The sequence below is a fragment of the Podarcis pityusensis genome (genome assembly GCF_964106645.2).
Source record: "Podarcis pityusensis genome assembly, chromosome: 14".
In the NCBI taxonomy this organism is placed as follows: Eukaryota; Metazoa; Chordata; class Lepidosauria; order Squamata; family Lacertidae; genus Podarcis; species Podarcis pityusensis.
The window spans coordinates 44,355,928-44,378,354 of NC_138039.1; the positions used below are offsets into that span (position 1 = coordinate 44,355,928).

A 22,427-nucleotide genomic window follows, 5' to 3' on the forward strand; every position below is an offset into this window, starting at 1 on the left:
CTATTTCTGCCAAGCACAGAACCATACAAACAACTTTCTGAGATTTGATTGCAAGGATTTGTCCTATGCCTTCATGAGATATGAACAGATCTTTAAGGCACCCTACTTGGGAGAAAGAAGAAAGTTGGCATGGCCCTCACAATGCCAAACAAACCTCCACTGTCAGTCCATACACCCCCGAATACCAGTTGCTGGAAATCAGAAGTGGAAAGAGTGTTGTTGCACTCGGGTTTTGCTGATGGGCTTCCCAGAAGCATCTGGTTGGCCACTGTGAGGACAGAAGGCTGGACTAGATTGGCCAATGGCCTGATCAGCAGGCTCTTCTTTTGTTCTTACTTCATTTGTGAGGGGCAGAACTTTGTATTCCCATTGCCTTGAAAAGACCCATGAGTCCATATGCTGGCTGGCAGAAGAGGGGAGGGCGAGCAACACCCACTCCATGTGCATCTGTCAGAAAGCTGGTGGCCAGTTGCGAGAGAGCAAGGAAACCAAAAGGTTGACTATGGGGTGGGGTGTCCATCGTATGAGTGTGGGGTGAGTTTAGTTAAGTGGGGAACCTTCTATGAGACAGGAAAGGATTTCTTAACGAAAGTTTACAGGTGGCCATTGGAGAGGATGAAGTAAAGGAGCACCTAATTGGGATCTGGATTACATTTTATCAAATGGGTCTGCTAGGCTTTCATAAAATGTACCGATACGATTTTTAAAATTGTACTTAAATATGCACAGGAAATTGCTTTGAACAAACTGGAAAACAGGGTGTGAATTATTTAATAAATTGTGTTTTAAAAAAAAGTTAGTGTGAATGTGCAGAATCAAAATGGTGGGAAATTTGCAGACAAAAGCCTAATTGTGTGTTAAAGCTGTTGGTCACAAGTGTTCCCACTGTATTCAATAAAAGAAACAGTGGCATACTATATATATATTTCTCGTTGTGAATAAAAATCTGAACACAAAAACCAATGCCTCAGCTATTTGGAAACAGTAGTCACTTCATCCATTTCAATGGCTTTATTCCTGTGATTTTTATGGTAAAAGATTAGGCAACACTTATTCAGCTGCCAAGAGATCTGCTGAGACTACAGTGCCATCCATCACAAAGGACCCCATGGAAAGCTTTCTAGGAGAGAGAGGGAGCTGGCCAGGCAGGCAACAAATACATTAGGGCCTGCTCTAGCTGGGCTATCTATTACCACCCGCCCTGTTAGAAGGATTCCAGGAGAGAAAGGGAAGCAGATAAAGACCACCTCAGAGTTTGATCCAGCTAAATTGTACCCTCTCGCCACTTTTAATGTTATTGCAAGTCAGCAAAACTTGGAAAACCGGCCAAATGGCCGAAATATTGGGAAATTCTGGAACAAGAGGGAGATAGATTGAAATTGCAGAGTTTTGAGAAACTAAAAAACAAAGTGCGAGATTGGCTTCATTATTATCAGATAATGGAGGCATATAATTCGGACAAGAAAATTGGCTTCCAGGTGGAAAAATCAAAATTAGAAACAGAACTGCTAGAACCCAAAACTAAGATTTTGTCAAAGATGTATAACTTGCTGTTGAAATGGAATACTCAGGATGAAACGGTGAAATCTGCTATGATTAAATGGGCACAAGATGTTGGACATAACATAATGATGGCTGACTGGGAACAGTTATGGACCACAGGTATGAAGTTTACGGCATGCAATGCCTTAAGAGAGAATATTATGAAAATGATATACATGACCCCAGTCAAGCTTGCAAAAATCTATCATTTGCCCGATTATAATAAATGTTGGAAATGTAAAGAAACTGAAGGTACATTCTTTCACCTTTGGTGGACGTGCCCAAGGATTAAGGCTTTCTGGGAGATGATCTATAATGAAATGAAAAAGGTATTTAAATATACCTTCTTGAAGAAACCAGAGGCCTTTCTCCTGGGCATAGTCGGCCAATTGGTGCTAAAGAAGGATAGAACTTTCTTTATGTATGCCACAACAGCAGCAAGAATACTTATTGCAAAGTATTGGAAGACACAAGATCTACCCACTCTGGAAGAATGGCAGATGAAGGTGATGGACTACATGGAACTGGCGGAAATGACTGGCAGAATCCGAGACCAGGGAGAAGAGTCGGTGGAAGAAGACTGGAAGAAATTTAAAGATTATTTACAGAAATATTGCAAAATTAATGAATGTTAGAATGATGTCAGAATGAAGTGGTTTTAGCAGCAATGTCTTAAAGGTGTATGTAAAAATGGATTGTTAATAAGTGAGAATCTAAAGCTATAATATATTATGTTAAAGGACTAAGACAAAAACGAAGAGGGAAAGGAATTGCTGAATTAACCAATTGAACTGGAATACAAAAAAGGGAGGTGAGAGGAGGTCAGGGAAGTAAGGAAATAAAATGTAAGATACGGAAGGATTGATTTGTTTTTAAGTGTTTCTTATTTTTGTTTTTTCTGTACTTTGTATTTTGTATGTTTTTTCTCTTTTTTATTTTTTCCCTTGTTTCTTTTTTCTTTAACAATGTAATTTTTTGTTTCTGAAATTTGAATAAATATCATTAAAATAAAAAAAAACACAACTTGGAAAACCGGGTGAGTGGAAAATATTTTTGAGAGAAAACAGCATGGACTGCACACTCTGGAAGACTTTGAGACAAACAAAGCAGTCTAAATGAGAAAGTATGCCATTAATCCTTTGTATTTTTAGCCACAGAAGAAAAAGGAACAGCACACACTGACTTTGAATATTTGTTTAAATTCTCAACAAGAAAAGTAGGTAAGAAATCAACAGTCAGAACTCCTTGAACTCTGATTTGGGCTTCAGGTGATTTCCCTTTTTAACTTTTCCTACTTGGGTCCTTAAAAAGCACGTAGAAAGAAAGTGGAAAGATTCTGACCACTGATGACAGATTTATTCGTGCATTCCATGATAAAAGATGAAACATTTGACTCTCAGAATAGCAGACTCCTTATCAGTCCCCACAACTGAAATACAATGGCCCCTTTATGCTCTTCAAGTAAAAAATTACAACCGTTGCTTTTTTGTTTTGAAGATTAGGCTTCTGTCTTTGGATAAAGCACCCACAAAGTCAATCTGACCCAATGGTGGACAACAAATGCACCTACCTTGGCTAAATCTAGTGGTGTTTTTACTTCCTCTACAGGCTGTTCAGCTTCAACATGAACAGGTGCTTCCTGTTTGTTTCTCCCTTTGCGTCTTCCCCTCTTGACTTGGTCTCCTGGCCGAAGAACCTCTGAGCTATCTAAAAGAGAATGTACAGTAAAGAAAAATTCAATAGCTCCTGCCACTCCTCTCCCCTTCTCCTTGTAACATTCACTTGCTCTCTGCACCACATCACTTGCCATCAGCACAAGTCAATGTGCAACAATTTACCATCAGCACCTTTCATGAGGAGCACCAAGAACAATTCAGATTAAGATCTCATATTTTTCAGTAATGCAACTGGATTCAGTGGTAATCTAAAAATGCTGCAATCTTGCGATTAAAGAGTTATTTCTTCTACTTACTGCCTCATTATACTCCCACTTACCATCTTTTTTCCGATATATTGGCAAAGGGTCAGAAGTTGGCTGACAGGACTTTTGCCATCTGGCTACCAGCTCATCCACAAAGTGCTTCTTCTTGCCATCTGCCCCCTGGATTAGGTCAGTGACGTAATCTCGAATCTCCTCCTCATCCTCAATAGACAAGATATATCTATAAAGGAACAGAATGTGCAGAAGCTTCTAGGAGTGCTTTGTTCAAAAGACAACATGAGGGCTAAATGCTTTTGCTACTTAATTTCTCAACATGCTATTTGTATAATGAGACTTCTAAGGGCACTGGGGCAAAATAAAAAACTAAATGAGACAACGTAGTAGCAAATTAGAGTTACGGCTAAATGCATCAGGAAATAATATACAAACTCCACATTCAGAAAGATCAGTGCACCCCCTTCTTATTGATTTAACAAAATTTATCGACCACTTGATTACAAGAAAACATCCAAGCAGTTTACAAAGTATAACATGAAACATTCTTGATAAAACAGTTAAAAGTGAGTATTTAAACGCATTCAAGATAGCATTAAAATCAACAGTAGAAATACATGTAACTTCTCTATGTCTGAATAGGCTTGCATAAACAAAAATGTTTCAAAAATGTTTAAATAGGTACCAAAAAGTGTATAGGAAAAGTGACTCCCTGATGTTAATAGGCAGGGAGTTTCAACGTGTGGACGCTGCTGTACTAAAAGATTGATTTCTTATTATTTTTTATCCTATTATTTAAAACACGATTTATTATGAAGATTTTTTTTCTCCTAGATAAAAAAAGAGACAGTCAAAAGCAGTGGTGCCCTAGGAACTGAGGTGCCAACAGGGTTGTCAGCTAGATGGGGGAGGGAGAAGAGAGAAGGAGCCATTATAGCCTCTGCCTGTATTTTTAACAGTGTTTGATCTGCAGAAATCAGCAGGTGGAGCACTTTACAGGACAGATATATGCAGCAGCTGCAACAGCTGCCGTTGTCTCCCCCCCCCCATAATTGAATTTGAATATTACATCACAAAATTAAAACGGAAATACACCACCCATCGGTTAACAAAAATATGTTATATAGAAAGTAAAATGTTACTAAAAAGTAAATGTTGCATATACATAAAATAAAGTTCTTTCATCCTTTGAGACTTCCATCTCAGCGTGGGTCCTTCGTTTCCTCGATAACTGCATTTGTTGTAACAATTAACTTAAGATATATTGTCCATATTCTTTATACTAACTGACTGGCAACAGCTGCCATTGTCAACTCAAAATATCAGTATCACTCAATTAGGGCTGACACATGCTTATGCTCTCCCACCCTGCTGGGTTCCTATGCCTTTAACTGCTCACAGACAAACAGAAATACATTTGGTTTCTCCTGTCTGACTGTGATAAATGGTCATCCATAGGACCTCCTTACTTGAACAAGTAGCATATAAAATCGAAGACACATGCATGCAATCTACAGTAATCTCCTAACTAGGTTGTTGTTGTTGTTGAACTACGGTAATTGTAACTTTATTCTTAGAATCATAAAATTGTAGAGTGGGAAGGTACCCCAAGGGTCATCTAGTCAAACCCCCTGCAATGCAGGAATCTTAGCTGAAGACCCATTCTTGTTTGGACTTTAACAGTACTTTTTACAGGCCAGGAGCAAAAGTTGCCAGGATTTTATTATTGTAAGTAAATAGATTTAACTGAACAGGACAAGCACAAATTCGACAGGCCTTAGAATAACATTTTCTAAAAAAACAGATGATTTTCTTTTAGGAATTGTAAGTGCCAAACTTCCAAGTGACCAGAAGAGACTTTTTATGTATGTGACTACTGCTGCCTGGACACTATTAGCCCAGAGATGGAAAGCAGGCAGTCTCTTCCAGAGAAGAATGGCAGATTAAACTGAACTATGCAGAAACAGCAAAGCTGACCAGAAGAATCAGGAATCCCAAAAATTTCAATAATGGGGGAAATATACAATTTATCTTTAAAAAAATCATTGTAAACAATTAAAATTATTAGTAGGATTGGAATGACACTCGTAGTTAAAAGTTGGACTATGGTTTTATTGGAGATTAAATAGAATTGGATTAACAGAGAAGGTGCAGGAGAAAAAGTTAACATAAAGACCCACAAAAGTAGAGGGGGTTAGTCCAAGGGAACTTATGAAAATTGTTTTATTTGTTTGCTTGATGAAAATTTGAAAATAGTGATTAATGACGATTACATCAATTTATTGCCATTCTCCTTGCTTCCTGCCAATGCACTGTGTGGGTTAAATTCAGATTTGCTAGGAATTGTTTTTGCTATTTATTTTGTGTTTCTGTTTTTGAGGCTTTTTCGGTTAATTTGTTTTTGTGACCATGTGGAACCCAGTTCAGCTACTGATTGATTGATTGTGTGACTGCGGAAATGGATAAAAGCCCCCACATCCAAGCAATGACTATCATCAGTGCAGTAAGAAAAAAAATTAATTTTAATTTTTATCTTCTGCAACGCTGTCTTATTTGTTTTATAGTATAGTACATTTATTATTGCTTTCATTTTATGGCTCAGTGGTCTCATTAGATAGTAAAATTCATGTTAAGTTGCTGTTTTAGGAGTTGTTTTTAAAAGTCTGGAACGGATTAATCCGTCTTGTATTACTTTCTATGGGAAAGCGCGCCTTGATTTTGGAACGCTTTGGTTTTGGAACGGACTTCCAGAACGGATTAAGTTTGAGAACCAAGGCATCACTGTAATAATAATAATAATAACAGACATGTCAACTCCGGTGGCTGTACAGTGGACGCTCGGGTTGCGAACGCGATCCATGTGAGAGGCACATTCACAACCCACAGTGTCTGCAACCTGCAGCACCTTGTCTGCGCACACGCAGGTTGTGGTTCAGCGCTTCTGCACATGAGCAAAGCGCGATTTAGTGCTTCTGTGCATGCGCCAAAACCCGGAAACGCGCAACCTGAAGCATCTGTAACCCCAGGTATGACTGTATTGGCATTTCTGCCTGTCCTACAGCTGCTATAGCAGGCATAGGCAAACTCCAACCCTCCAGATGTTCAGGACTACAATTCCCATCATCCCTGACCACTGGTCCTGTTAGCTAGGGATGATGGGAATTGTAGTCCCGAACATCTGGAGGGCCGGAGCTTGCCTATGCCTGTGCTAAAGGCACAGGAGCCCCACCGGGCCTAGCGTCGCTCGCCTCCCAGGCGAAAAGGGGGCGACTCGCCTCTCCCTGCCACAACGTCGGCAGCACTTTCTCTCCACAACCACCGCGCGGGGTAACCGGCTCGGCGAATCGACTCTTTCCCCCTCCCCTTCCCTCCTCTCCCCTCAGCTCACTGGACAAGCTCCTCGCCGACGTCCAGCCCGAAGCCGCCACGCAGCTGCCCCACACACCACGACACGAGCGCCCCAGCCGCGGCCTCCATCCCGGCTTCTGCCCGAGTTCCTCTCGGTGCTGGGGGAAGGAAAGAGCGGGTGCACCTTCTCCGTAAGCCGGCGGCAACTTGGTGCAATGCCGAACAATCTCGGCTTTGTAACTAGGGCTGTGCATCGATAGTTCCGGTTCTGAATTAATCCGGAAGAACAGATCTTTGGGTCCGCTTAGCAGTCGTCAGTGGCGCCGTCAGGTCCCAGGACCGTCTTAGGAAAAAGATCCTAAAGACGGCGGGCACTAGAAGACCATTACTTAGAGTTTAAAATTCTCCAGCTGTACCTCTCATCCCAACATAAGCAAAGTTTGGTTTATCTAGGTGAGAGAGTGATAGATAAGGGTGGAAGAGATTAGGATTCTCATTTTCTCTAAGCCAGGAAGCAAACTGGGTGGGTGATCTTGAGCCAGTAATCCCATCTCATCCTAAACCTATCTCACAGGATTTTAGTGAAGTTTTTTTTTTTTAAGTGTGTGTGCCTAAAAAGCCCCAGCTTAGCCTTTCCTTTAAGAGAATATGCTGTGAACCATTTGTCATTTGGGATGTCTTTTTCCAGGCTTACACTATCCCTTCTGAGGTGGTGTGTCTAAAATTTTACCCAGTTTTCCGATTTTATTTAAAATCCTCATTGTTAAGCCAGGATTGCAGATGACATTTTTATTGTCAGTCCCATTTCTAATAATAGCATGACATTTTCCATTTTCATTGCCCCCCCCAGAACTGAGAATGTCATTGATCCTAAAATCTCTTTACAGTGCTTAGTCATTGCCAATTCAAACTCTTATCAACATACATGTGACGTTATAAGAATGTATTTGATGTTAGTCATTTATAACGTTTAGATCATTTTCTTGCCGTTCTTCTTGCTTCCTGCCAATGCATTGTGTGAGTAGAATTCAGATTTGTTAGGAATTGCGAGCCCCAAACCTAGGCTTTATAGTTATTCAAAACAGGTTCACATGAAGATGTCCATCATGATCTTGTTTATGCTCTCTCATAACACGGATCCAGGAGGGAAGTTTGAAAACAAAGACAAGTGAGGGAGGGGTATAATGAGCTTCCCTATACTAAGTCAGACCATTTAGTTCACCACTGTCTACACTGATGGGCAGCAGGGGACATTCCCAGCCCTACTTGGAGGTGCTAAGGATTGAACCTGGGACCTCAGATACTCTACCATTGAGCTATGGTCCTTCCTGCTAACAGACAGAGCTGTTGCCTAGCTACTTAAAAGATCTAAGGCCATGACATAAATCCTGCATAAAATGTGCACCTGCTAATTTGTATGTATAGACGCAAATGTAGGTCTCTGAGTACATTAAGATGGTGGCTGGCTGGGGTCTCATGGGCACTGTGCTTTGCAGCATGTCTATCAGCCTTGTCAGCAATGTGAAAACATTGTTTTTAAAAGTTTTAAAAGGAAGTGTAGGGGGAGGCAATCTGGAGCCCCGTGCAAAAGACTCAGGGCCACAATGCTCCAGGGAAGGGGTAGATATGTAAAAGTGGGAATGTGTAAATTTGTCTTCTGGACAAGCCCAGAGTTAGAAGAAAGTTCAAACATGGCAAGTGGGTGCAGGAAAGAAAATGAGAGACAAAGAAATGTGGCAGGGGGAAGAATAAGATAAATACATAGTGAAAAGAACAGGCGATAGTATGTATAGATAATGAAGAAATGGAAGCAGAAAATGGGGATAAAAATCCCACAGAAGGAGATGCCATTCTCACAAGTTCTTACCCTGGTGCAGTTCCATAGGCTCAGAGTTCTGCTCAAGCAGTTTCCATATTCTGCAAGGAGGGGGGAAATGGTGCACTGTGTCGTGTGATGTTCCAACTGCCTTTCTTTTTTTCCACATACACAAAGGAGACAGTGATCTGTGGGCTGAGCTGCCTTGAAACCAGCAGCAACACCAGCAGGGGAAAAAGGAGGCCTCCTGTGGTTTCCTTCCCTTCATATATTTCAAAGCATTGCCTGTGCCACTTGGTAAAATGGCTGTACACCTCCTCTGTTACATATACAAAGAGTAACTGCTTGATTCGTGATTCACTGCTCTGAAGTGCTTTCTGGCCATGTTCTAATCAGCCCAGTCTATAAAGCAATATTATTGTTACGTGCTGGTGTGTAAAGTTCAAAAAGACAAAAGCATTATTTTATCCTTTTTTTGCCAATTCGTATCAATTTTATTTTGTGCATGTCACACATTGAGATATGACAGTACTTTTCCTGTATAGAATGGGCTATTGAAACAGGAGCTGAAAGAAATTTGGAACAAATGTATACATCTTAAGTAAGCAACATTTACTACAGTACTGTATTCATATGCTAAATGTAGCAAGCAAATTTAGACTCCAAAGTCATTTTAGATGAATGGGAAGCAAGTTTACCATTACCACATTTTCAGTACAGTGGTACCTCAGGTTATATACGCTTCAGGTTACATACGCTTCAGGTTACAGACTCCACTAACCCAGAAATAGTGCTTCAGGTTAAGAACTTTGCTTCAGGATGAGAACAGAAATTGTGCTCTGGCGGCGGCAGCAGCAGGAGGCCCCATTAGCTGAAGTGGTGCTTCAGGTTAAGAACAGTTTCAGGTTAAGTACGGGCCTCCGGAATGAATTAAATACTTAACCTGAGGTACCACTGTATGTCTTAGTTCTACACAGCGGCAAAAGAAGGCAGCGGGCGGACCGTTTGGGCAGGAGACACATGGCTAGGGCCCGCTGTGAGTGCCACCCAGCATTTTGTCAACCCCTCCCCCAGTGTTGACACCCGGGGCGGCCTGCACCCACCACACCCCCTTCCTCCACCCCTGGGTTCTACCCCCCTACAAGCATATCACTACAGTCTGAAAACCACCCCGCTCTGAATACTCCTTGGAATTTCACTAGGACAAAGCTTTCCAAACTTTTCATGTTGATGACACACTTTTTAGACATGCATCATTTTGCAACGCAACAATTCAGTTTTACTAGCAAACCGCCGGAGGTTAAATTAACCCCTTTCCAGCCCTGGGAGGAGTGCGGGGAGTGTTCATGCGACACACCTGCACACTGCAGCCAACACACTAAAATGTCGTGACACACAATTTTGAAAGCTCTGCATTAGGAGGATAGTGGTGATTCTCTTCCTGTACAACCCGGTAAGGTAGGCAATGTGGATAGATAGCCACCCTGGCAATATATTCCACATGCCAAATGTTTAACCAGTTCAGTAGTCAACCCACTCGACTATACTGCCTCCCAACTTTGAACTGTAGCAGCGCAGTGCTTCTTTCCAAAATGGTTTGATTATTGTCTAGGGAAGGGTAGGTCCAAAGCCTGAAGTGGTCACTGTAGGAAACAACATGCTGGTATGTTGAGAGCCAGTGTGGTGTAGTGGTTAAGAGCGGTAGTCACGTAATCTGGGGAACCGGGTTCGCGTCCCCGCTCCTCCACATGCAGCTGCTGGGTGACCTTGGGCCAGTCACACTTCTTTGAAGTCTCTCAGCCCCACTCACCTCACAGAGTGTTTGTTGTGGGGGAGGAAGGGAAAGGAGAATGTTAGCCGCTTTGAGACTCCTTAAAGGGAGTGAAAGGCGGGATATCAAATCCAAACTCTTCTTCTTCTTCTTGTATAGAAAGCATGTTGTCTAATCTAGTAGGGCTCTTCTTATCTTCCTTATCCTTAAAATAATAATGTGAATTAGCTGAGAGTTAGCAACTTGACCAAGTCTATGTAGTGAGCTTTGCAGAAGTTCATCCTAGATTACACACACACACACACACACACACACACACACAGTACTAACATCCCTCTCTAGCATGCCTTGTGCCAGGCATGCTATTAATATGCACACACAGGACAGAACATGGAAGAGAGACTGAATTATTGAAGGAACATTGCAGCTCAGGCTGATTTCTCAACTGCAGTCCAATTAAAGCTGGAGAATAACTTTAGGTGGTGCACCAGGTCAACCAAATAAAAACTGGGCAGTGTTACATAGCGATGAAGTACTGTAGATCTGTTATGGTCTAAGAAGGGAATCCCTTTGTCTATGCAGGAACCAACATATGATATTTAATCTGTATCATCCTGACAGCACACGAAGATGTACCTCAAGGGTCCTTTTTTCAGTGTATGCCGTTAAGTTATGATTGGTTGCCATGTGCAGGAGATGGGGCTTCCATAATGGTGGTCCCAAAACTAGTGTATTACCCCTGAATACCAATTGCTGGGAAACATGAGAGGGAGAGGGCTACTGTACTCATGTCATGATTGAGGACTTTGCAGATGCTAAACTAGTGGGTAGGTCTTTGGTTTGGTCCCAGGCCACAGAGAGGTTAGGCTGGCCTCAACTAGAGCCAGGCCTTTTTCGGCTGCGGCTCCAATCTGGTGGAACACTCTGTCACAAGAGACTGCGGGACTTGACATCTTTCCGCAGGGCCTGCAAGACAGAGCTGTTCCACCAGGCCTTTGGTCAGGGCACAGCCTGACTCCCTCCTTTGGCAATCTTCACAGAATTTTAGCTTAATGGTTGCCATCAATTTGATTTTAATTAATTTTTACAATGAAATGTTTTCAGAATGCTGCACTATTTTATTGTTGTTAGCCGCCCTGAGCCCGGCTTCGGCTGGGGAGGGCGGGATATAAATAAAAATTATTATTATTATTATTATTATTATGAGCTGCTTCCAGCTCTGGCATTTGGGTAGGCCTATTCATGGGTAACATTAATTTATACCATAATAGTTTGTGCCCCCAGAGCACCTTCTTATACAGGTATTATTATTATTAATTATAATATCTTATTTGTACCTCTAATCTGTACATGCATTCTGAAGTGACTGTTTTTCTCTTGTACCTTGTGTCTCATGCTTTATATGTCGCTTTGTGAGGGCTTAAGCTACTGTAAAAAGTCACAACAAAATAGAAAAATAATAATATAATGCTTTCAAACCATTAGGTCATATTACACTTTAAACTGGAAGGATATTTCAAAACGAGCATCTAAATGAGCATCTACATTAAGAGCTAGCAAATCCAAAATGTTGATGAATGTGTTGTGAGAACATCTGTTTTATCTGTCCTGAACTAAAACTGTTAGCCATTAATAAAAAGCACTCTACTTCTCAGGTCTTGAATTAGAAGGACAGAAATAAATTGTGTCATAGTTGACTGTGCATTGTAGTGTTCCAACAATCAGTTTGTTTTGCTTTATATCGCCAATGTGTTCTCTCTGTGTGTCTTATAGATTGCCTATCTCTTCCTCTTTCAGTCACTTTGTGGTTCTGATGTTGGTTATGGGCAGCTCATTCCACAACAAGCAAGTTAAATGCAATTGTTATTCTTGTAATCTTGTTGCTGCAGATTACTACAATTACTGTTTGGTAAACGGCACTAAAGTGCTCTAATACCAATTAAGTCAGTTTAACAAAATAATGGGAATGCCAAAGTGAGCTTAAATTGGCTTTATACCTAATTAGCTCAGCTGTATTTGGTTTTGAATGGAACCATTCAAGATAGATAATGGTAAGTATTTAGCACCTGTAAGGTTTGTATTCAGTAACAAGCAGGGATGCACACAGCTGAAATCAAGAAGGTGCTTGTACCAGCCTTAATTCATGTTTAACTTTCATTTATAGTTCTAGTTACAGGTAGGTAGCCATGTTGGTCTGCCATAGTCAAAACAAACAAACAAACAAACAAATCCTTCCAGTAGCACCTTGGAGACCAACTAAGTTTGTTATTGGTATGAGCTTTCATGTGCATGCAAATTTCTTCAGATATACTGAAACAGAAGTCACCAGACCATTATATATAGTGAGAGGGCGGGGAGGGGTATTACTCAGAAGGGCGGTGGGAATGGGTGATTGGCTGATAGGTGTGGTAAACCTGTTGACGACTGTTAAGGACTGCAATTGATCTTATAGGAAAAAGCAAGGGGTGAGATGGCTAAAAATAGCTTTATCATGTATGATGAGATAAGAATCCAATCTCTCTATTCAGACCAGGTCTCTCCATGGTTTTAAGTTTGGTAATAAGTTGCAATTCAGCAACTTCTTTCCAGTCTGTTTCTGAAATTCTTTTGTAATAAGACAGCTACTTTGAGATCTTGTATAGAATGTCCTAGGAGATTGAAGTGTTCTTCTACTGGTTTCTCTGTCTTGTGATTCCTGATATCAGATTTATGTCCATTTATCCTTTGATGTAGGGTTTACGCGTCTAGTTGCAGAAGTCTCACTGAGTTCAGCGTGGCTTGCTCCCAAGCATGTGAGAGCTTTACAACTCTTGCAATGAAAGCACAAGTCTTGTGATACCTTAAGACTGACAAATCTATTTTTTTTTAATTGAATTTATATACCCCCCCATACCTGAAGGTCTCAGGACGGTTCACAGAACAAAATCAGAATACAAAATTACAATCAAAATAAAAACAACCCAAAAATGCCCCACCCATTTATTATGGCATAAGCTCTCATTGACTAGTGACCATTCCAGTAGATACACGAAGTGTTCTAAGTTCTATACACACATTGGGGTCAAATTCCAATGAAATGAAACAAAAGATAAACTGTGAGAATCAGGGCCGAAATTAGGTCTGATGAGGCCCTAAGCTACTGAAGGTAATGGGGCCCTTTATATGTCCAGCTCACCTCTGTCAACAACAAATTGTTTTTTATGCTATATGGTAATTTATGGTCCTAATAGGTATCTAAAGCCATTTGCATGTAACAAAATATTTGTTTTTTTATCTTCTATTTTAGAAATGTACATTTTTTCCCCTTTAAATTTTTTTGGGGGGCCCCAAAGAGAGGGCGCCCCTAAGCTATAGCATGTTAAGCTTATACATAAATCTGGGAGAATACAGTTAAAGCTTAAACGTATGCAGAATAACCTCAGTGCCCGCTCGCTTTCAGCAGCAGTCGTGGGTGAGACCACAACAACTCATCCGCTGCTGAGCCAGTTCACACCACCAGTGGGATAAGGCACCCGCTGTTTCGATCCATGCCCAAACGGTCAGATATCGAACTTGCAGGGCAAGTTCTGAGTCAAAGGCTTTGGGACGCCTTTTCTGAAGAATGAATGGCGAGCAAGACCCATTCACCCCCGCTACGCCCACGCGCAGCGGAGCAGCAATTCTGATTGGTCAGGCCGCGATTCGGCGAAAGGAGTTACATGTACCAAAGTTCTAAAAGCGACGGCGTTCTCTGATCAAAACGCCCGCCGCGGGTTTGCTTGCGATTGGCCAAACGGGTTTCCCGCCAGAGCCAATGGGAGCGGGGCGCGCGCGCGGGAAGGACAAAACTTGGCAGCTTGAAAGTCTCGGAAGCTAGAAGACCGCGCGGGTCTTTTCAGTTATAGCGGGCGTTGCTGCTGCATCTTGCAGTCTGATTCTGCTTTTGCGAGCGGCCGTTGCAGGATGGTGCGGACCAAGGCGGACTGCGGCGGGACCGGCGGAGCCTACCGGAAAGGTAGGACATAGGTTTTAGTGTACTTGGGTTTCAAACCACTGTGCTCATCGTAGGGAAACCCGGCGTCTAACTTTTGCTCAGCCGTGCAATTGCGCCTGGGTGGTTTCTGCACGCTGTCATTCAGGCTAGCCTACCTTACAGGGTTGTTGTGAGAATGAAACGGAGGGAAGAGCTGAACCATAACGTGTCGTCCTGGGCATCTTTAGAGGAAGGAGGGCATTAAACTTTAGCCAAGTTGCTAAAGATTTTTTTTTGTAGTTTTTTTTAAATGATATTTATTAACGTTTCAAAAGAAAGATACATAAATAAGAAAGAGAAAAATAGAAAAAAGAAAAATACAAAATACAAAAAAAAAAACAGTTAAAAACAATTCCATCTTTTCATCACTTCTCTTTCATTTACTTGTTTCCCGGACCTCCTCATACCTCCCTTTTTGTATTCCAGTTCAATTTATTAGTCCAGCAATTCCTTTCCCTCCTTTTTAATCCTGAACTTTAATCTTAATATATTATAGCATTAGGTTTTTACGTATTGAAAATCAATTTTTCCATATTCTTTTATACCATTACAGCTAGAAACCACTTAACTTCAATCCAACATCATTCTAACATTCATTAATTTTTTTTGTAGTTTTTTTTAAGTAGACGGGGGGGAGAGAGTCTTGTTACTGGACCGGGATTTGGGGGGTGGAAGGTTGTTGGGAATATATTTGCAGGGATTGGAGTACAGTAGTTTGTTTTAAACCTGCTTGGATATTCGGACCGGCCCACTTTCTCCTGCATTCGGGGGGCGCTGGCCGTGGCAAGAAAATATTCGAAAGTATCGTTAGATAAAACTGCGGATGTCTTTGTAGCTTTCTAGAACTAAGCTCCAGTTTTGGAGCCAGGTGGTGGAGCCGAGACTTGCAGTACTCCTGCATTAACCTTGAAGCCCTGGGGAGATTTGAGCATGGCAAGTTGTGGAATGATAGGAAATGAATAATCTTCAGCGTTTTATGGTTCCAAGTGTTTCCTGTGCATTAGCTGTGTTGCAATCCTTACCGCAAGATTAATTGGCTTTTTTTTCTACTTGGCCATGGAAAGGTTGATGCTGAGAAGGACTTCCATAGGGCGGGATGTAGGATTTGAAAGGGCCATGCCTTTGGCCAAGTATCTTCTGCATGTTCCTTCCTATGTTGGCAGGCATGATCTTATTTCATGTGCTATGAGCTTTCGCTTTAAATTTCCTGTAGTGCTCTGGACACCTCATTTAGATACATTCTGGAGCATTGTAAGATTCATTAAACTTTAAAAAAAAATAATCAGTTGGTGTTGGAGGCTTAGGGCAAATATCTGCACTATAAATGTCATATTGGGACCTTTGCAGCAACCTATGAGTTCTGTCAACTGGCCTAAGGTCAGCTAGTGAAATAATGGCTACATTCACAACAAACACTGAAAGCACCAGGATACCACTTTAAGCAGTCATGGTGCACCTCAAATAATTCTGGGAGCTGTAGTTTAAGGGTGCTGAGAATTGTTAGAAGACCTCTATTCCACTCCCAGAAGTACAATTCTCAATGTGGTTTAACAACCAATCCCTCTTTACAATGAAGGCTGGGAATTGTTAGTATTCCTTTATTCCCCTCTGAAAGCTATAACTCTCAGCATCCTTGACAAACTACAACTCCCAGAATTCTTTGGGGGAAGCTATGACTGTTTAACAGTGATATTACAGTACTTTAAATGTATTGTTGCACAGCACCTCAATCTCTGAGCAGTTTGATGTTCCAGGGTTTGTGTTTGCTTTTGGAACGAGGCACAGCAGACACTGTAGTATCTTTAGAATAAATGGTTTATTTAGATACAGTATATATACAGGGCTCTCTCTTTTTAAAATATCTTTTTATTGGGTTTTATAAACAGGAATTATAAATGATACAGATAAACAGACTAAGTCTCATGTCAGTTAAAAACCACAGAAATGGCACAATAAATTTGCAGGAATCTCTACAACATTATTATTGGTTAATGTACAAGTACTTGGTTCATAGTTTAAATAAAAATTATAACAACAGGGAAACAGTTTAAAACAGACAACATTCAACATCCCACAGCTAAAATGCCTAATCAGGAGGCCTTTTGACTTTCTAGCTAACAGATAGTTGAGGGAGGGGCCCCCACCCATTTGCCCTCTGGCACAGAGCCACTCCCCTTGTTCTCATACTTAGGCTGGCTCTAGACACATCAGAGATGCATTTCAGTTTGCAAACTTTGTATTAGAAATCGGGTTAGCAAAAACGGAACTCCACAGCGCCATCTGGCGTCAGTGTTAGAATGCATAAACAACACATACTGTATACGTAAAGTGTTTTTTTCTTTGCCAATGTAGCTAAGTGCTTAGTGGGCCATTACCTGGCTGGCGTTGCTGTTCCAGCAATTGAATCTCTGCTGGATCCAGAAATTAGAAGAGGGCCCAGGCATTCAGCCTCCCCTCCCCCCCAAACTCATAACAGTATGGTGTGAATGTGGCCAGTAACAGAGGTGAGCCCTGAACTGGAGACTTCTGGACATGTTTAGCTTCTTATCCTCTCTGCTAGGTTGGCTCTTATGTGGATATCTAAATTTAGGGGTGGTGATTGTGGTAGGGCTTCTATTTGTGCTAGAGTAATGCTTGGTAATGGGGTTTATTGTTCTCCTATAGCTGTGCAGTGGTTTAAATGTGTAAGCAGTTTTACTTGAGAAGTAAAAAGCCCTGTAGCTGGGCTGTGATTCCGCATGCCCTTTTCTGGGAGTAGGCCCTGCTGAACTCCGGGGAACTTGTTAGTATGCATGTATAGAATAGAATTGCACGTATGGTTGGCACTGCAATTCAACCTTGCCTTCCTGTGAAAGTTAGTTGGGGATCCACATCTCCAGGCATGTGCAATGTGCCTTCCAACCACTGAATTAACTACAGCCAGACCCCTAGGGTAAAGGCTTGTTGTATACTGGTCTCAAGTAGACTTTAGAATCAAGATCTCTTCTTTTTTTGTGTGGGTTAAGTTCCTGAAAATATCTAACCCTTTTCTTCTCCTACAACCCTAGTGGTGGCTGCCAGGGCTCCACGGAAAGTGCTGGGCTCCGGAAACGCTGATTTGGGCTCCTCTCCTATTTCACGGAAAGGTGAGCAAAGGGGTGAGGACAGCAAGGTTTGAGTCTTGGCTGCCTTTCATGTGGCTTGGGGCATGTGTTGTGGATTACCTGCTTTAAAAACAAAAACAGGGATTCTCTGATCTCTGCTCGGCGACTTCCTTCGTCACGTCTGGAAGCCAGCACTTTGGTAAATATGTAATGCTGCTGATATCCTAATTTTGGTTAACTTCTGACTGGATAGTGCTCTGCTGCACAAGGATTTGGTGTTTACCAAACAGGGCAGTTAATTCCGGAACCATTTGTCATGATGCAAGAGTGCTGCAATAAGTTAAAGGAAGGCTCCAGTGTGCTTGAATTCTCCAGCTACAGAAGAAGCTGCTTTTGCGTTTTCCCTGCTCTGGCCTTGCATAATTTTAATTAGTGAAGTGAGGCGGAACATTTTCATGCACTACTTTCCGTAACTGATTTTCCAGTGTTGCATTTTTCCATACAAAAAGTTCCCTTTTGTAAGTTCATTAGCAGCATTGAATTGATGCCAACTGAAAATACAGAATAATACAAGATTGGCCGTTTCAAAAGCATAGTAGCTTGAGAAACTTTGGTGCTGTGTCTACAACGTTAAGCTGATGAGTTGCATTTCTTTCCCTTTGACTGTTACTTCTTGAATAGTTTGTATCTGATGTGTACCATCCACCCAAGTACGCACTGAACCCAAGGAATCCATTGCGGTTTGAGATCTAGGCTGCAGTCCTAAGGCACTTGAGCAAAAGACAGACTGCAGTACTGTGAACTGTGGCATTTAGTGACTAAACTTTTATGAGATTATGCAGTTCAAATCATTTGAGTTTTGCTTCTGACAAACATGTTAGAATCTGGCAAATAGTCACATTAATCAGTGCTCTTTCGTTAAGACTTCACTGAAGATGGGTAAAACCACCTGACAGCTTATTCCTCATGCCCTAGGTTTCCTGTCTTTTATGCAGATTTCATTTTTGGATTGAAGCTTTTGCAGTTAATGATCTTGGGTGTGTTGAGTTCTTTATGATTGTTCAGTGCTGAAGTATTTTTAACCACATTTTGCAGCTGAAAGTAAATATGCTGGTGGCAACCCAGTGTGTGTGAGGCCAACACCGCCATGGCAAAAAGGAATCGGGGAGTTCTTCACACAGTCCCCAAAGCATTTGGAGAAGGAGAACCAGGTCCCTGAGGAGCCGGGATGCAGTGGAATAGGAAAGCACAGAAGAAAGTAAGACGGGAGATCTGCAAAAAATAAAATAATACTGTAGCTGGAAAGTGCAATGTGATAAGCCATGTATTCTATTGAGCTGTGAAACATTCCTATGGGGATTGAAGAACCCATTTCAAATTTAGCTGTTGAACAAGCTGAAACAGGGGCTGCCTGGGGTGAAACGCGAAGGGGCTGCCTTGCACAGCACCCACCTCCCTTTGTCCCTGCTGAAGTCTCGCTTATTAAGGTTGTGCGATTGTGGTTTCCGGTGAGATCGTACAAGGCCTCTGCTCAATTTTGTGCCGCTCTCCTATGATCTTGCAGGAAGCTGCTGCAGCCTCTTCTCTGGTGGTGCTGGGGAAGTCTACTTGTGGCGGCGCCCCTTGGATTCTGCTGCCTGAGGCGGCTGCCTCAGTCTGCCTCCTGGACAGGCTGGCCCTGAGCTGATATAAAGTTTGCAATTATCATCTGAATCTGCTCGTTTCTGAAGCGAGAGTTCCCAAGTTGCTCACTTGCAGAGACTTCTGCTTCCACCCACAGATAAGAGGTTTAGTTTTAGGTTCCCTATCACCCATAGCAAGAAGGACCATTAGTTAAACTAGATCTTTGTCCTAATTAAACTCCCTTCCTCAGCATGACCATTTGGTAAAAGCTGTTGGGAATCATGGAGAATAGAGCAAAATTTTAGGTTTTTAAGTTACTCCACATATAAAATACACATAAATTTTGCTTTGTTGCTTTTTATGTATTGCTCTTAAAAACACATTCATAGTTTCCCAGCAGAATTTAAGAAAGGCAGCCTTTTATGCAGAACTGGGCTGAGTTTGATTTAAATACTTCCCATACTAGGGAAGAAGCCTTTGGCAGTCACTTTCTGAGTCCATTGTCATGATGATCATGATCATCAGTATCCATTCTATTACAAAAGGAGGGCTGTTGAATAATCTTGTTAAACTAATTTGTTATCTTCAGTTAGAATCTAGATTCCAGGGGCTGAGCACCCTGCGTTAGGATACTTTAATCCCTGCTAAAGGGCACTAGCTTCCTAAATAGAGCTGACTTGGATGTATGGTATTTTAATAAATGAGAAACATGAAACATGAATAACTTGTTCTAAATAGATGGGGGCAATTGGTATTGGTAGCTGGAGATGTAGAATGTAGCAACTGATACAGGAAACTGTTCATAAAATCTCCAATGCTTTGCATGGCCCCATCTATTTGCATTCACAATGTTTTGGTACTGGGATGCTGAGAATGCAGGCCATGAATTGTTCTGTCTAGCCTATTTCAAAAATAACCTGGAGTATAAACTTAAATGTTTGCAAAAGTGCCAGGACTTGTGGATTCCCTATAACATTTTACTATGTTTTTATATGTGCTGTAAGTCAGATGGACAGGTACAAATTTTATTATTATTATTATTATTATTATTATCTCAGCAGACATACTGCATCAGGCAAAACATTCTGGCTGGCAGTTGGGCAGAATTACCTATCTCATCTAGAGCACAGAAATCTTTGTCGCCACAATGTTTGTTTTCTCCAGTATGTAGTGGTACATTGACAACAGATAAAACATTATTGTGTTGATTTTTAATAGTTCTGATAGGAAACATCTGCAGTGTGGTCATCAATATTACAATCTCTTAAATAATTTGAGGTTGTGACTCCTTGGTAATCTTGATCATTTATTCATGCCTGGACTTATCATGTTAATATATATATTTTTCCATGTTATACGAAATGAAAAACTTTGAAAATAAGTTTTTTGAAACCCTTTAAATTGTTTAATTGTTTTTAATAAAAAGAAAAAAGGTATATCACTATAGGAGTTAACAATTCCATATATACTTATCTAATATATAAATAAACCACTGTACGGTTGATTTTTTGATGATAAAAATCTCTCCTCTCCACAGAGCTCGCCCATTGTCTCCTCATCCTGCTGAAGACGGATCACCTTCTGAAGATGATCAGATGTGATCAGATGCCTTGCCTCTTCTTCTGACAGATCTTGCCATGCTCAATGTTTGTGGCAGCTTTGTGTGTAAATCTGTATATATTGCATGTGTTTTGGTTTGAGTACAGGTCTCTAAAAGCCTAGCATGCAGTTTTGTTTACTAAAATAACCTAAAACTTGAAAGACTCTAAGGGAATTGAGAAAACTAGTATTTTGTGGGAGCTTAGCTACCAATCGAGCATTGCAGTGTTGAGTAAGTAGTAATCATGTGGTTTGTGTTGAATGGTGTGGTTTACGTCTTTCTGCACTCCCTAAAGTTCTGTGCCATATGAGTGTTGAAATGACTGTATTACCTTTTTAAAAAACCTATGTTTGTATTTTGATGCAATTCATTACCTTGAGTTGATATGACTTGGCCTCTCTTTCTGAGTGTTCGAGAAGGGTGAAACTGAAACTCCAGCTATTTAAACTGGGAACACCAAAAAGCATAATTTGTAATAAAATAATTTGTAATAAAATAACTTCCTGAGTTTTCTATATCGTGCATTTTTATTCTGGCAGAGCCAGATTGTGGTCCAGAGGCAGTAGTGTATGTCAATAATGGCAGTAGTGATAACATCAGGGATATAATGTAAATGTCACTGAAACAAATTATATTCAAATTCTTTCATTGTGTATTCCCTCCCTGCACTTTCAGGATATACTTTGCTTATTTGCATACTGGGACTTATGTCAGTGTTCTAGTTCTTATGCTTTAACACAGACTTCAAATGGCAGACTTCAAATGGTTGTGGATTTGCCACTCCTGCTCTAAGGGGTGGTATTCAGCTACCTTTTATTCACAGTAGACCAAGTGAAATAATGAGGATAAATGTTAGATCCTTTAATTTCAGTGGGTTTGTTTTGAGTAAATCTTAGCTGAATCCCATCCTTAAAGTTTAGCTAAAACGTCAAATTTCATAATCCAGCAGTTTCAGTTGACTTAAGGGTATATTTGCATGTTCACCAATTTTTAAACCTACACATTAGCTGTGCTTGGCAGCTATTGATACGACACCTTATATCGTATACATATGATAACTATACGAAGGGCACAAATGCCACCAGTGTGTTACGGCCTTTGGTCTCTGTACTTGCATATAACATCTGCTGAGTGAGAATAATGCTTTAGCTGCTAATGTGGAGTGGGCTCTAATCCATGAAAGCTGTCATAATAAAGCTAATATGCAAAACACAATTACCGATAGGTCCCATTTGAACTGAGAGTTATTATTTATGCAGTGCCATCAGTATGCTTGGTATTTCACAGAATCGTAGAATTGGAAGAGACCACTGCAATACAGGAATCTTTTTGCCCAACATGGGGCTCGAACCCACCACCCTGAAATTAAAGACACTCGTGTTCTAATAGCTGAACAACTGTACAAAAGGATATCTCTCTGCACTGAGGAATTTGCAGTCTAAAATGTGGCGCTTTGAGGCAAGCAGTAATGGGAATAAACAGAAAGAATGCTTATTTCAGTCAGAAGTATTTTGTATGGAAATAGGATTGTGTCCAAGATTTCATGAAACAGATTGGCTTTGAAGGAAGAGGTGGTATCCTGAATATATTTTGGAAGGCAATTATTTTGGAGAGCAGTTTTAAACATACAAGGTAATAGGGAGGAAATCAAGAAATCCGTAAGGAACAATCAGAGAGCAGGAACCCATGAGGCAGT

At 41.0% G+C, this 22,427-nt stretch overlaps 2 protein-coding genes across 2 annotated transcripts in view; one reads left to right on the forward strand and one right to left on the reverse strand.

Moving 5' to 3' along the window:
* TRIP4 (thyroid hormone receptor interactor 4) overlaps window positions 1-7,008 on the reverse strand; it is a 39,364-nt gene extending 32,356 nt beyond the window's left edge. The window contains exons 1-3 of the mRNA XM_080980400.1: window positions 6,867-7,008; window positions 3,538-3,704; window positions 3,113-3,249 (exon numbers count right to left, since the gene is read on the reverse strand). Of these exons, the coding sequence (XP_080836526.1) occupies window positions 3,113-3,249; window positions 3,538-3,704; window positions 6,867-6,955 (393 nt within the window). The 5' untranslated portion in view covers window positions 6,956-7,008. The remainder of the gene's footprint in view (window positions 1-3,112; window positions 3,250-3,537; window positions 3,705-6,866) is intronic.
* A 7,224-nt stretch (window positions 7,009-14,232) lies between these two features.
* On the forward strand, window positions 14,233-21,246 carry PCLAF (PCNA clamp associated factor). The gene is made up of 4 exons (XM_080980602.1): window positions 14,233-14,407; window positions 17,473-17,550; window positions 18,604-18,766; window positions 20,669-21,246. Exons 1-4 carry the CDS (start codon window positions 14,356-14,358, stop codon window positions 20,730-20,732), a joined length of 357 nt encoding a protein of 118 aa, XP_080836728.1. The 5' UTR covers window positions 14,233-14,355; the 3' UTR covers window positions 20,733-21,246.
* Window positions 21,247-22,427: the final 1,181 nt, after the last annotated feature.

Bases quoted from the DNA above. Each gene is read 5' to 3' on its own strand.
- PCLAF (XM_080980602.1), top strand. From the start codon at position 14,356: ATGGTGCGGACCAAGGCGGACTGCGGCGGGACCGGCGGAGCCTACCGG. The intron at 17,551-18,603 runs GTGAGCAAAGGG...CACATTTTGCAG, and splicing joins CTCTCCTATTTCACGGAAAG to CTGAAAGTAAATATGCTGGT. The intron at 18,767-20,668 runs GTAAGACGGGAG...TCCTCTCCACAG, and splicing joins ATAGGAAAGCACAGAAGAAA to AGCTCGCCCATTGTCTCCTC.